At 31.1% G+C, this 12795-nt stretch overlaps 1 protein-coding gene across 1 annotated transcript; it reads left to right on the forward strand.

The window, feature by feature from the left end:
- Nucleotides 1–28: 28 nt before the first annotated feature.
- LOC126846223 (uncharacterized) lies at nucleotides 29–12521 on the forward strand. Its single transcript, XM_050585483.1, has 11 exons — nucleotides 29–200; nucleotides 1600–1786; nucleotides 2640–2801; nucleotides 2886–2967; nucleotides 3041–3188; nucleotides 3890–4100; nucleotides 6580–6665; nucleotides 8031–8344; nucleotides 10038–10244; nucleotides 11116–11247; nucleotides 12010–12521. The coding sequence occupies exons 1-11, from the start codon at nucleotides 29–31 to the stop codon at nucleotides 12232–12234; spliced, it is 1926 nt and encodes a 641-aa protein (XP_050441440.1). The 3' UTR covers nucleotides 12235–12521.
- Nucleotides 12522–12795: the final 274 nt, after the last annotated feature.

Raw genomic sequence — 12795 nt, forward strand, 5'->3', positions numbered from 1 at the left:
GGCCAAGCTCGGTACCTGTTTGCTGCACATGTTTGTTATCAGCGTGGCGTCGGCTTTGATTAAACTCTGCTTGCATTTGTACCGGCGGCGGTTGACGTTCGCCAAAGATTCGGATTATGTCAAATACGAAGCCGTCCGCATCTTTGTCGAAACGGTCAAGATCACCGAGCACTACTGTTACGTGATGGCCATCCGCATTGGTGTGGTAAACCGACAAGGCAAACTTGGGAATTCCGGCGGGGAAGGGGAGGGGGTGCTTAACTGGCTTAAGGCGATATGGTAGTTTAGATTGCTAACTTTCTTCATTTTCATCCCCAAGGCTTTTTAAACTTTTTTTTGAATGAAAGAACTGATAAATAATTATTTGATAAGATATGAGATATAAGAGATAAGATATTATGTATTAATGATAAGAGAATAGAGATAAGAGATTAGGTACTCCTAATTAGGATATTTAAGGATATAAGGATAGTCAAATGAATTTGTTAATTAGGCACTTACTTACTGGCGAACAACGGAAATTGATTTATGAGAAATGTTAAATATTGATAAATATAGCCAGTATATTGATTAAGGGGATTGCACGCGGTTGGTTTTTAAGGAGTTTTGTAAAGGCAATATTTAAGAAAAAAGTGGTTTTAATAAATTTCGATCATATCAATTAATTTACCGGTTAATTTGTATAAGCTTCATGGTATTATTTTTAATTTAAATTATTTTGTCTATGAGTAAAAACCATTTTAGTTAATATAACATACATTTTTTGTTCCATCGCACAGGCTGAACCAGTGATCCGATAAGTAATCTGAAAGCCGATTTGAATTCGTCATGAAGTTTACTCATGTCAGAGTACTTTTTTGATATCTTATTCCTACTATGTATAAAATACGTTTGAACATTATGTAAAATTTCAAATTTGAAAAGGGTTAAAATTAAAAATTGAAAAAAGTACCCTGACCGATCATAAGTAAACTTCATGGCGAATTCGAATCTGTTTTTAGATTGCTTATCGGGTTATCTCATGTTATCGGGTTATCTTATCACTGGTTCGGTCTATGCAATGGAATAAAAATGATGTGTTTTGACTGAAAAAACCGACCGCATGCAATCCCCTTAACGTCAGATATTATAAAACTCTTAATAGATACTCTTAATTTTATATAATGTAGATATATTATAGTGATCGGTGGGAATTAATTTAGGGAACAAAATGTAAGTCCGACCGACTGATTGGTAACCGAGTAAACTCAGTTAAACGAGGATATGTCCTGATAGTTATACGATTATTTCCGATCTATAATCTCCTTGCGATATATAATGATGAGTATAGTCCTAGTTCTGGCCAAACGTTTTCTAGTAGTTTCATAATATCCGGCCTTAATCGAATTACTGGCAACATTTATCAAATACTCAAAATTTCTCATAAATCAATTTCCGTGGTTCGCCGGTAAGTAAGTGCTTACCTAACAAATTAATTTGACTATCCTTATATATATCCTGCAACTGGATGTATCTGCATGAAGTGTGGATACATCTTTTATACAATTTTATAAACTATAAAATTATAAAAAAGAAATTACATTTGTTTCTTCTCCTCAGTGCTCAGGCTGGATATACCCGGCAAGACCGTAGTAGTGTTCCTGTTGAGACTGCTGTTCAACTATTGGATGAAGTTAACGACCAAATCGTGCGCCTACCACGTGTTCCACACTAACTTGATATTCGTCGTGTACCATTCGAGTCCGCTGCTGATGACCAATGTCTATGACAAGGTCCGCCGATGGTCGTGAGTGAATTTTAAACAAATACTTACTGGTTATGCCGACACGGTTTTCCGATTAGGAGGTTCTCATTGTGGTACAAGATAAAATTATATCACTGAAAAAATCTCAAAAACTGCCACGCAGATAGGAAAAAAAATAGACCGAGACGGTTAGGTTAGGTTTAGACATATAGAAAGATTAGTAAAGTGCAACTTACATACAAGACATAGAGGTTTGTGGAATAGACTAAGAAATGTTAACGAACTAAGATAGTAGACGGTCAGCATTTGGTTAAACTACTCAAAATAATTGGACATGGAGGGGAAGCAAATGTTACAAGAAGTCAAACTGACTAAGAGAAAATATACCTGAAAAACATTTTAAAAAGTCTTCTACCGAAAGTGTTTTTGAGCTAAATTCCACCTTTTACCTTAATTCGAATCACACAATGGAATCAGCAAAAGGCTCAGCGGTCAGAGCACTTGCATGCTAGATGTCTTTTGTTTAAATTCTGCCCTTCTATATCAACTAAACTTTTCCTATCTAGTTTTACTAAATTTTTTTGTGTAAATTTAAAAATTGAACATTATTTGCCAACACTTCCATTTTTAGGGAGGTTTTTTTAACGATGTTAGAGGAAAAGGGGCGAACTTTATCAGCTATGCAGCCATCATAGTATCAATCGAAGAAAAATGGCAAAAAATAGTAATACCACCGGTTGCTTCTAGTAAGGGCAGTAAGGGCACCACTAATTATTAGGACTTATCGACGTACATACTTTTCCATGTCTGTTGAAATCTATAGACTATAAACTACATTGTATCTATTGAATATGATGGTATATAAATATGTAAGTTTTGAACGACGTTATTGTAGTAGGGATAAGTTGCGCTGTTCGGTACGAATGTGCGACAGTGATGATAATACAAACGAGTCATCGAGACAGTGCCAACTCATCGTCGAAAAGAACGTTTTGCGAGGAATTGAGATTTTGAAAAAAGTGTTCATCCTGATCCTGGCCAGCTACTTGAGCAACAGGTAAATTTAGTATTAATTTATCTTTACAAAATATATAAATCGGGCAAGGGCAAGGCCATAATAATTATTTTCTGTTTTTGTCAGAATAATGTTGACATTGTGGACAAGTAATGTTATGTGCACACGAGAAGTATTTTTGGAGGCTCGTTGCAATGGTCACATGAAGGTTCCTAAAAGTGAATTGTACAAGTGGTTTGGCGGACAAACGAGTTACATTATTATTTAATTTCGTGTTACAGATTAACAGCACGTTTAAGGCGGCCACAACCGAAGCGGTTATTACCATTGTTTTCTTGGCCGTGCAACTGATTTTCGGAAACATAACCAAATGCTTTACCGCTAAATACTTGGTGAAAACAACCATAATAATGATTATTAATTTGATCGGTACGCACACTTGAGAGAGCATAATATAAACATGATTGATCGCTTTTGTCAATTTCCACAGCCCGTCCAGTTTATCTTCTTACGTCCGTAAGCTCTTTAACTTGTCTATAAACTGGACGGACGATGCACAGTAAACGTCCTTTCCCCACCCCCCCCCCCCCTCTTCTAAATTGTATTTTTCATCCTTTTTGAGGTTAGGTCAGAATTCTTGGGACGAAATCCCTTGTTGTTTTTACTATGAATGGGAATAAGGGTTCATAGGGTTAGGATTGGATTTTCAGAAACATATTATTATAATTATTAGTTTTGTACACATTTTGAAATGTCAGCGTTTTAAGTAGTTTTTACGCACTATATTTAAATAATGACTAGGTAATAGTTTTACAATTAACTTCAGTCTATGATTTAATTAGAAGGTAAGTGTGACCAGAAAAACGTGAAAAACACTCAAATACTCTAAAGGTCGTAAAATTAGACTCAACTTAGATCTGTATTGGGATTTGAGACTAATATATCTATTTTTTCTTAAAAATCTGTAATCGAACTTGTATTAGGGAAAACCAAAGGTATCAAGGAATAATTCCTGAAAACCTTCGACCCCACGACTTATGGCACATTTAGTTTCGGACCCTACAAATCTAAAAATAAAAACTATTTTTTAGGCACAGGCACTCTGGACATTAATTGTTGGATGTGTTTAGCCTTCAGGTGTGTCGGTGCTCTGATGAACCCCACGTACGCCACGGCCGGAATGTATGGATGCCAGGGAATGATTAACAGACAGCATTTCATAGTGTACTGGATAGGACCACTGGTCGGGGCTGTTGTCTTCGGAGACATCGTTAAAGCGACTCAATGCTTGTACAAAACGGTCACGTCTAAACTGGGGATAACGTGGAAATTTCCATGCCCGTTAATGTCAAACGACAGGAACGATTAAACGACGAGTCACAAGTCCACCATTCGAATCCAACGCCAATATCTGATTAAAAAAATTCATAGTAAAAGCAGAGGCGTTATTTCTGTATTTGAATGGAGAGGGCCAAACGTTTTGACCTACCCATAAAATTGAAAAACCAATTTACTTGCAATCCCTCAAAAAAAAATCCAAACTTATCCCAATGGTCATTGTTTGCAAATAGCATACTTTGACAATGTGTCTCGATTTGAATGTAAAAAACATTCATAGAAAATTAAGTTTAGGTCCGCCACAACAAATGGGTTTATCGAAGCTCTGAGTTCTGACTTCTGAATCACAACGTCGCAGCTCAAGTCGATGAATAAAAAATTTATAAGAATACAAACCTTCCCAAAAAAAAAAAAATCAATAATTACTAATTGTGCTTCACTCGCAGACCTTTGACGCTTTCCTATCTAAGTATTGAATAATTTTTATAATTAAAACACATTTTATTGTATTTTGTTGAAACATAACATTTTACACCAACATTAATTTCCTTTCAAGAACCAGATTTAGATCTGGTTATAAGTAGGTTTTAACTTTTAATCCAGATCTGGATCTTGATCTAGATCTTAATCAATATTCTATGTCTGAGTCTTGAAAGGGATCTAAATCTGAATACAGATCATCTAGCTCTGGATCTCTTTTTGGGTTGCTTCCTTGCCATCTCCATTGGACGAATTTGTATATAGGAAACAAGCCGCGGCAATATTCTTCAACAATTTCACTGAATAGTTCCAAATTTATGTGTTCTAAAAATAAATAAATAATATATACATAATTGGTAGACACTACGCGCTCTACTTTAACTTAACTTGTTATAAGTTACTTAATTTTCATTACTTTTCAAAGTAACAAAATTACAAGTCATCTTTATACACACTCTGTTCTTTTCGACCTACGATGACTATAGACTAAATTAAAAAATTAATAGTTAATAGTCATCAACGAAACGCAATATCAATTTTTCAACCTAATATACAGTAGGTATTTGATTGATAGTATTTAATACTGTAACCATTAATTTTAATTTCGATGCAGAGATAAAAAGATACTAAAATAAATACCTAAAATTAAAAGATAACGAAGTACAGTTAATAGTTACCTCGTGTATCAGCGTCAATGTTTTTTGCGTTCAAGTAGTTAGTAGTCTTAGTTACAACTGTATAGAAGCCACCAAAATACTTTAAAAGATCTTTTAATGCGATATCTGGTTTAAGTTCTTCTAAATTATAATCTTTCCTCACTTGTTTTCTAGCGTCAAGAAAACATCGTTTTAGCCACTGAAATATATATATTTTTGTTAGTATTATTATATACGAATATATATTTTTTTTAATGTTTTTAAAAATTGATTTATAAAATATCTATTATACTTTTCCGGTTAGCGGGTACCTTTATTTTATAAATTTTAATTAATTAATTGACTAAAATTGAAAAAAATAACTTGTAGGGGCGTTAGGCCGGTGTCAATAAGTTTCCTATTTCCATTGTACAACTTTAATTACTACAAAAAGTAAGTACTTAGGGTAATGTAAACACTTCACATAATTTTGTTTTTAATATTTTAGTTTTAAATCTTATTGTAAAGATGATTAAAAATTTAAAAAGTTACAAGACTTAGTATTATTACTTAAATGTATTAATAACAGAAACAGGGTAAAGTACGTTTTTGAGATTTCGCGTCTGTCTGTGTTTGTCAGTGGTCCGAGAATGAAATTTAGGTGGCAAAAATAGGCTTTTATAAATGTTAGTCAAATCACTTTTTCTTTCCAGAATCTCATTAGTATATGATAAAAAGTTTAAATATAAAATTTCAACTTGACAACATTTTTTGAACCGGACAAATTTTGTTTTTTCTATTATTTTGAAAATAAAAATGCCAAAACTTCATTAATTTTTTTGGTTATTGAAATGTATATGAAAAATAAACAATTTATTTTGTAAGTTATTTATTAAAATCATATTTTTTTTTATTAAGTCCTTAACGGTTATAAAACGTAAAAAAAACAAACGTTTGTGTGTTTTTTTAAGTGGTCTATTATTGCCACCTAAATTTTATTCTCAGACCGCTGTGCGACGCAGCGCGTTTTTTAAATGTTAAAAGGAATTCAAAAAAGGTACTCGGTAAAGTAGATTTGTTCCAAATTTTTATAAGTTACACTTTAGAACAATATTGTGATACAAGTCCAGAGAACGACAATATTCGTAAATGTTTTATAAATGTTATATTTAAATAAATTCACGAATAGAAAATAAACAGTTATTCCATTATTCATTCATTCATTCATTCATTTAGTCATGATTTATTAACGGTTATTCACAATAATTAAGGTTTAGATAAATTATTTATATTTTCACATTTAAATATACGTCTTAAATTATTTATATAAATAAAATTAAATAAATTATGCATAATATTATGTATAGAAATGAGGAAAAACCTGCCAATATTGTAAAAACGAACGATCAAGTGTTATTGTCTGAAAACATTTTAAATACTTACTTGTTTCTGGGTAAGTTGAAGTCCACCCTCCTGTATATAATAGAAAAATTGTACAATCAAGACGTGTCATTGTCTGAGAAAATAAAAAAAATACTTACATCGCCCTCGGTTGGTAATGGGGCCGAACTTGACGGTCCACCCGACGGTAAATTCAGGTCAGGTTTTGGGTCCAACCTCGGTGGTTTGCCCAATACATGGTTAGTAAGTAAAAAGTTCGATACTAACAAAATGGTGTACATTAATAACATTTTTTATTAGTGCTCGAGTTTGACTCGACGACAAAAAGAATGACTCGTTCTCTCTAAAACTGTTGGTTTTATAGTGAGTTTAAAAAAAAAACAGCTATCGCTAAAATAAATCTTTTTGAACAGAAATATATATTACAAATTTATACTGTAGAACAAATCAAACAGTAAATTTCATTAAATCGATATTGTATGTGTTTAATTAGATGTGAAGCGAACAGAGAATATTATTTACTTTCACAAACAAGTGTTTTTTTTTTTTTGTATAATACAATTTTTAGGCTCGACGTCAACCAAGAATGTTTGTGTGACTCTTTATGCTTAACCTCCTCTCCCCTCCCTTCACCCAAGTATCTTCTTTAATTAAATCATCGGAATAAGATATTTTATTTAAGGCTAGTTTTTTAGTTAATTAATTATAATAAATTTTAATATATGTATATTTAGATGGCTATTTATTTTTTTAACATAATATACGGGAAATATATACATATTTTAATAATAAATAACAATCAACCATTTTATCAAACGTGGAAATTCCCATGTCCGTTAATGTCAAACGACAGGAACGATTAAACGACGAGTCACAAGTCCACCATTCGAATCCAACGCCAATATCTGATTAAAAAAAATTATAGTAAAAGCAGAGGCGTTATTTCTGTATTTGAATGGAGAGGGCCAAACGTTTTGACCGGCCTATACAATTGAAAAAACAAATTACTTGCAGTCCCCCAAAAAAAATCCAAACGTATCCCAATGGTCATTCTTTGCATACAGCATTCTTTGACAATGTGTCTCGAGTTGAATGTAAAAAACATTCATAGAAAATTAAGTTTAGGTCCGCCACAACAAATGGGTTTATCGAAGCTCTGAATTACAACGTCACAGTTTAAGTAGATGAATAAAAAATATATAAGATTTCACACTCTACCAAAAAAAAAATAATAATAATAATAAATAAATACTAACTGTGCTTCACTAGCAGACCTTTTACGCTTTCCTATCTAAGTATTGATTATCTCTCCGAGTTGCTAAGCCAACTGAAGCCAGTGTTTTTAACTTTGGCGATTGCTTGTTTAAGTTACCTACATAATATAGTGTCACAATGGATGACGTATTAACTTCAAAAGAAATTACAAATTTCAAAGACATATTCGAACGGACTTTATTGAAAATATCATTACTCGAATCGTTGTACAACACAGACGACACGGTTGATACTATCAAATCTTTTTTCCAAACGACTATTAACAATTTAAGTTCATTTAGATCTTCAATAACATGTCACGATCTACGTTGGGAACCAAACGATGATAGTCGAGGTCCAATAAAACACAATGAAAATCATAATAAAAACAACGAACACACAAATACTCTTGAAAAAAAAATCAAGCAACTGAAACGAAAAGAATTGCAAGTCGACGCAGCGATTGAAAAAGACACAGTAAGTTGAAATTGAAACTGCTTAACTAGAAAATTTTAAGTAGGTTTCAAACACTTATTCGTACTTACACTGTCTTATTGTCTACAAATTCAGCAATTTTTTAAAAGACTAACCGGTAAAAATGTCTCAACTTATGCAATTAGCTTGCACGCATAGAAATAAGTCTTATACGATCAAAGATAGACACACATTAGTAATGAATCATTTCACTGTCCATTTTCTTACACGACTAATCCCAGCTACTTAAATATCTCTACTCTGATTACAACTTGCACGCTAACAACAGCTTACGGGGCTATTGTCTAAAAATTTCTCATTGCTAACTATTATGCAAAAATTCTAATTTTAAGCATGACTGTTGTATTCGTGATGCCTTCGTCCACTCCGCCCATTTTTAAACGGGTAAAGTAAAGGTAATATTTTACAAAATCCCAATTTAGAGTTTGAACATTAGTGTATACTTATTGATACAGCGATGAGGATACATTAGTGATTGCCATTTTTTTTTTAGTCAGGCTATCACAGTCATTTATTATCTATATTCTATAGGATAAATTACAATTTTTTTCCCATCAAAACTGACAAGTATTCGAGGCCTGTATCTGTACTAGCAGTTGAAAAAGACATCCATAGTCGTTTAAACACAGTCAAAATATCGTCGAATGGAATCTTTGAAAAAAAATCAACAATATTTCAATATTTTATGACTATTATTATTTTTTTATGTAAATAACAAACGACATGTTTTATTAGTCTATGATGTTTACTAAGACAAATTTTGTCGTACGGTATATAGGCAGTTTTGTGAGAGTTTTCAGTAACACACTGCTATATTCAGTAATTGTAGTTTTTTGTGTATGGATCACACAAGTAGTAGGTACGTTTTCAATCAAATTGTAAATGTTAAATCTAAACGATTTAGAATATACGAAAGTGATTTCAATTTTAATCGCGTTTTCCAAATTATAAACGTGCAAAACGTTAAGCTACCACTAATGAAATATTACATGGAAGACATAAGCGATAATTTGTTCAATATGGGTTCCCGCAATGACCGGCTACGGGCCACACTACCTTTATAATATATCCATTGTAGCTTTCAAACAGTATTGACATTTTATGTCTACTTTGGAAAATCGTCAGTTTTTATCATAATGAAAATTTCTAAAGATTAATCTGATAAGATAATAGATAAGAGATGGAGTGTGGATAGGGTGGGGATGTTTATTTTTATTTTAACATCTCATTCAGACGGACTTTATTTTCCACATAAAAAATAGTTACCGGTAAATTGAAATGATACAAATTCTTTTAATTATGCAATGTTAAAATATATGTTATAAGTTATAACTACACCAAGATTAAATCTTTGAAAATAATTAGTTTGGAATTAAATGATACAATAAAATGTATAATAATAGTCAAAAACTTGTTACTATATAACTGTCATAAGACCCTTGGTAATTATTAAGATGTGAATGCGCTTATAAAAAATACACCGAAGTATATCTAGAATTGATTTACACGTTATGTAATGGAAACTAGGTATAACAATGGAAAAAAAGGACATAAACTAGAAATTATAAACATCTCCAAACAGTAAAAAAAAAACAACTATTGTACATGAAAAGTCGTATCTAGGTTTAGTAAAATAACTAGTAAAATTTGCAATTTCTTAATAAACTTTTGCCAGGTGCAAGGAGAAAAAAACACAATACGAAGGGAAACGGAAAAACTCTATGTGGACAAATGGGAACATTCTCGAATAGAGCATTTCAAGATGAAATTTACCTTGGACGAATTGGAACTCGAGAAAAAAATCTCAGAAGCCCGGAACAAACTCAAAACGGAAACGTTGGTCGACAAGGAAACTAAGTCGTTTTTAGACCACAGTACAACCGTGAGAATGATGTTTAACCCTTGACTTGGCCGGTGTATCTTTAAAGATACACAAAATTGTTTTCAAAAACCATGTTAAAATAAATTATTTAGTCACTTATTTAGTAATTTAAGTCATAAATCGCATGTGTCCAAAAAGATACATTACCCTTTTTTTTCATTTTCATACCTGTATCCAAAAAGTTACATTGCTCCAATAGTAAAATACTTAACATTCTATAAAAATTAATAAATAATTAAATTAATTGTTTCGTTCTAATAGGTATTTATTATTTTATTGCGGTAAACAAAATACCTATTTTTTAAATAGCATTTTTAACTTATTTTCATTTTAAAAAAATGTCCTAAAATCAAATTTTTTCTTAATTAATACAAATAAACATACTTTTATACATAGATTAAGGAAAAATACCTACTCTACGTAAATTATAAAATACTATTTAAAATGTTTTTTTTATCTTAATAAGTATATGAGGCAGTGTATCTTTAAAGATACAACTATTGAATTAGTCAAATGGGATGTTATGTATCCATCATAGAGTAATAATATAAAGAGATAAACCAACATATAGTAGCTTGTATGCTAGAGCGAAGTAAACAGTAGGACTAAAACCAGTATGACCACATAAAGGAAAAAAAAAGTCTTTATTGTTGAACAAATAAAACAACCAAGAATTATTGTTAAAAAAAAAAACCCCCGTCAAAAATGAATTCTACGCGGTTAATTAGTAAAAATAAACTGAACATGGTTTGGAATTTTCGTGTGTATTTTTATTTCTGCCAAGTTTAGGGTTAAAAACAAAACAAAATCAATACAAATTTGTTTCAACTAAAAAATTGAGGAATTTATAAAAAAAAACTACTTGCCGTAGGAACTGAAAAATCAAATCGAATATTGGCAAAGTAAAAGTACTTTGGACGTCGTCCGAATAAACGAAAGACTTGATGAACTGACGGAAAATCTTAAAACAAAAACCGATCAAGTGTGGCGTTTAAAAATGACGGTAAGTGCACTTTTTTTATTTTTTTACTTAAAACGTGTATCACTAAGATACACCGCCTCGTAGACCTATTAAGATGAAAATTAATTAAACAGTTTTAAATAGTATTTTATGATTTACATAGAATAGGTAAGTATTAAAGTCTTTAAAGTGTGTATATAAGTATGTTTATTTGTATTAATTAAGAAAAACATGTTTTTAGGACATTCCTTAAAAAGACGATAAGTCAAAAATGCACCTGCATTTAAAAAATAGGTATTTTATTTACCGCGATAAAACAATAAATACCTATTAGAACAAAACAATTAAAGTATATCTAAGTATTTATTATTTTTATAAAAAATGTTAAATATTTTACTATTAGGGCAATGTATCTTTTTGGATACAAACAATAGATCTGGTGTACGAAGCATAGTATATTTTAGGATACATGGAGATTTTATACTTAAATAACTAAATATGTAATTGACTCATAGTTACACATCTTGAGTATATATCAATAGTTAAAAATTCAATGAAAATATTTTCAAACACCAGTTCGACTGTCGACTTATTACACATTTTTTTTTTGGGGGGGTGAGGGAAATTCCTAATAAAAATAAAAATTTGAATAAAACATTAAGTACACTTAAGAAAATTGTACATGTTTTAACGAGTGTTACTTAGGCAATATTTAAAAAAACACATATAGTGGAACTTGTATTAAAAAATATACAGACTTGTTTTTATTTAATTGTCACAGTTTTGTCGTTGTTAACGTTTCAGTTTAACGAAAGGCAAACGATTATCGAAGAATCCGTTGAAGCCAAAAGGAAATTGGAAGAAGAGAAAAGACTCGACCAACACAGAGAAAGAATGGCGATAAAAATCCAAGCCTGGTGGAGAGGCACCATGGTCAGACGTCGCTTGGGACAGTACAAACATCTCTTGGGGCCTAGAAAAAAAAGCATTAAAAAACCAGCAGCAAGGGGGAAAAAAAATAAAAAATAAATCGACCACCGTCTACACCAGACGTTAATAATATTATTTATCATTTAATAGATCATCTTAGGCCAAAAGCCGCTCAAGTGCAAAGCCTTAATAGACAGGAACCTACTACATTTTTTAGTTTGATGCATATTATAAAAAAAAACAACTTCCAATTTTTATTAGATAGAAGTTGAACAAAAACGTTAAATATATATATTTAATAAATTTAGGAACCATTCTACTAGAAGCCATGTTTTGTAAATCCATGTATTATCAAAGTAGTAAATGGGGGCACAAAAATGCCTATAGCTATTACTATCATCAAAATGGGTAAACTAGTCTTGACTTGTAATTAAAAAATAATACAATTTTTGTAATAAAAGGACAGCTTTGCGTCTAAGAAATAAAACATTGTTGTATTTACACACTTACTAATTTTTTTTAAACAAAACATAAAAAAAAAAAAAAACAAAATATTTGGTTACCTTGCTAAAACAATTTCGTTTTATTTTAATTTACTTAATATATATGTATTTATAACTATAAACTATAAATATAACTTTAACTTAACAAACATAATAA

This window comes from Adelges cooleyi, unplaced genomic scaffold (assembly GCF_023614345.1).
Source record: "Adelges cooleyi isolate 19-005CV unplaced genomic scaffold, UGA_ACOO_1.1 ACOO_flye_CR_arks_rails_tigmint_CR_PRNA_9, whole genome shotgun sequence".
NCBI classification, from domain to species: domain Eukaryota; kingdom Metazoa; phylum Arthropoda; class Insecta; order Hemiptera; family Adelgidae; genus Adelges; species Adelges cooleyi.

What these genes read in the sequence shown, in the direction of transcription:
- LOC126846223 (XM_050585483.1), top strand. Translation starts at nt 29, where the DNA reads ATGTTTGTTATCAGCGTGGCGTCGGCTTTGATTAAACTCTGCTTGCAT. An exon ending in GTTGCAATGGTCACATGAAG is followed by an intron (nt 2,968 to 3,040) that starts GTTCCTAAAAGT and finishes TTCGTGTTACAG; the next exon opens with ATTAACAGCACGTTTAAGGC. An exon ending in TTTTAGACCACAGTACAACC is followed by an intron (nt 10,245 to 11,115) that starts GTGAGAATGATG and finishes TACTTGCCGTAG; the next exon opens with GAACTGAAAAATCAAATCGA.